Source organism: Anopheles bellator, chromosome 1 (genome assembly GCF_943735745.2).
Source record: "Anopheles bellator chromosome 1, idAnoBellAS_SP24_06.2, whole genome shotgun sequence".
NCBI lineage: Eukaryota > Metazoa > Arthropoda > Insecta > Diptera > Culicidae > Anopheles > Anopheles bellator.
The window spans coordinates 25,701,180-25,702,877 of NC_071285.1; the positions used below are offsets into that span (position 1 = coordinate 25,701,180).

The 1,698-nt window shown below is 50.6% G+C and overlaps 1 protein-coding gene across 1 annotated transcript in view; it reads right to left on the bottom strand.

Annotated features, from left to right (window-relative positions):
- The window catches only part of LOC131215300 (uncharacterized), a 12,574-nt gene extending 11,727 nt beyond the window's left edge, over positions 1–847 (bottom strand). The window contains exons 1-2 of the mRNA XM_058209689.1: positions 806–847; positions 19–603 (exon numbers count right to left, since the gene is read on the bottom strand). Of these exons, the coding sequence (XP_058065672.1) occupies positions 19–603; positions 806–847 (627 nt within the window). The remainder of the gene's footprint in view (positions 1–18; positions 604–805) is intronic.
- Positions 848–1,698: the final 851 nt, after the last annotated feature.

Consider the following 1,698-nt stretch of genomic DNA (forward strand, 5'->3'; position numbering starts at 1 on the left):
CGTCAGCTCGTCGACCACCGACTGATTATTGCGCAACCGTAGGCGCAGTTCCTCGTTTTCCAGCTTTTCGGCGTTTAACTGACGCGCCAGATCCGCCTTCTCCGATTCCAGCTCCAGGATCGTGTTCTGGGGCCCAAGATCGGCGTTCGCGTTCGCTATTAAATTGCCGATTTCGTCGGAAATTTTGTTAATGCTGTACACACTGGCATCGAACACTGGGGCCGGTGCCGGAGCTGGCGGATCAGGTTGACGCTGAGATGGCCCCGGAACCGGTGCAATTTGTGGTTCAATGCTCCCGAAAATGTCCATTCCCAACCCGGACTGTGGACTGTTGAAAACGGGGAATGTGCCAGTGCTTTTGTTAGTGGTAAAATAGTTCGAAATTCTGGCTGCTCCATCGTTGGTTGGACCGTTTGAATCTCGCTCCCAGTGACTGTCGGGAACCGGTTCCACTGGCAACGGGACGGTCACCGGTAGCTCCGTCGTCGACGATGCAGAAGACGACGAAGGGGCCGTCTGGGCCGCGAGATCAATGTCCGGTGGTGTCGGCTCGTTGCACGGTTCCCCATCCCGATCCTTCTGGCGCGCTTGATACTGCTTCAGCTGCAAAGTAAAGGCAGAAACGAAGGTGACGTGTCACGTTTGTTTTGCTTTTGCTGCCAATCCGGTGCGGTCGATTGCGAAGAACTACCCAATGCACCGGTCGGACAGAGAAACAGTTTGCAACAGAAGCTACCCCACACGTTGGAGGTGTCTAAAATTACCAACTATTCCAGAGGATGTTCGTTTTTCGGCCAGTGTTTACCTTTTTTCTCGCAGCAGCGATTTTATCCCTCTTGTCTGCCATATTTACACTCGCTGAGCCTTCTGACGTTTGGTGGGTTTTCCAAAACGCAATTCTGACAGCCGTCGTGCGTGCGCACCGACAGCGACATCTGGTGCGGCGAAAGATACATTAATTTAACAGGAACACAATTACGCCAGCATTAGTATTAGCTATTTCCCAAGTATTTTGAAGCCTTCGAAGGATTTTATCGGTGTCTTATCTTTACCTCAATTTTGCAGGTTTCTAAAAGGTTTCAGGCTGGGGTTGCATTTATTACTCTCAAACTTGCGTGCAAGTTTGGGGCAATTGGCTGTGGACGTTTCCTCTTGTCGGACTCCGACCAAAGTCGGTTGATCAGTTACATAAAGTCTGGGATTAAAACGAAGCAACCAAATCCGCAAGCAACCGGGAAAGCAATTGCTATTATTAACATAACTGTATGACCGTGAGTAACAGCGGTCGCAATCGTATGAACCCCATATAAAAAAGGCAGCGCTGAATGTTTCCTTGAAACCCCTCATTGGCTAAGCTGCACGAAAATTTGTATTGTTTGGACTTTATATAGCTCAATTGACTTTGACCACGACGAACTGCACAGCTGTCAAAGTTCCGCCAAAGCAACATCGTCGTTTCTCAGTGCGCTGGCCAGCATTGCAGAAAACGGGTGACCGCAATACGTAAATCGAGACTAAATTCATCTTTCGCCGCGAAGCGCGTTCGTTCCGGATTCGGCGGATTCGGCAAAACAAACAGGCGGTCAGTATTTTGCTCGGATCTAGCGAATGTTTGCGTGCCTTGTGGCCGTACCGCAGTCGGAGCGGAATCCGCCCCGCGGCGTCCGCGCATTGCGTCGAATGTTTGCGTGGTTCTTA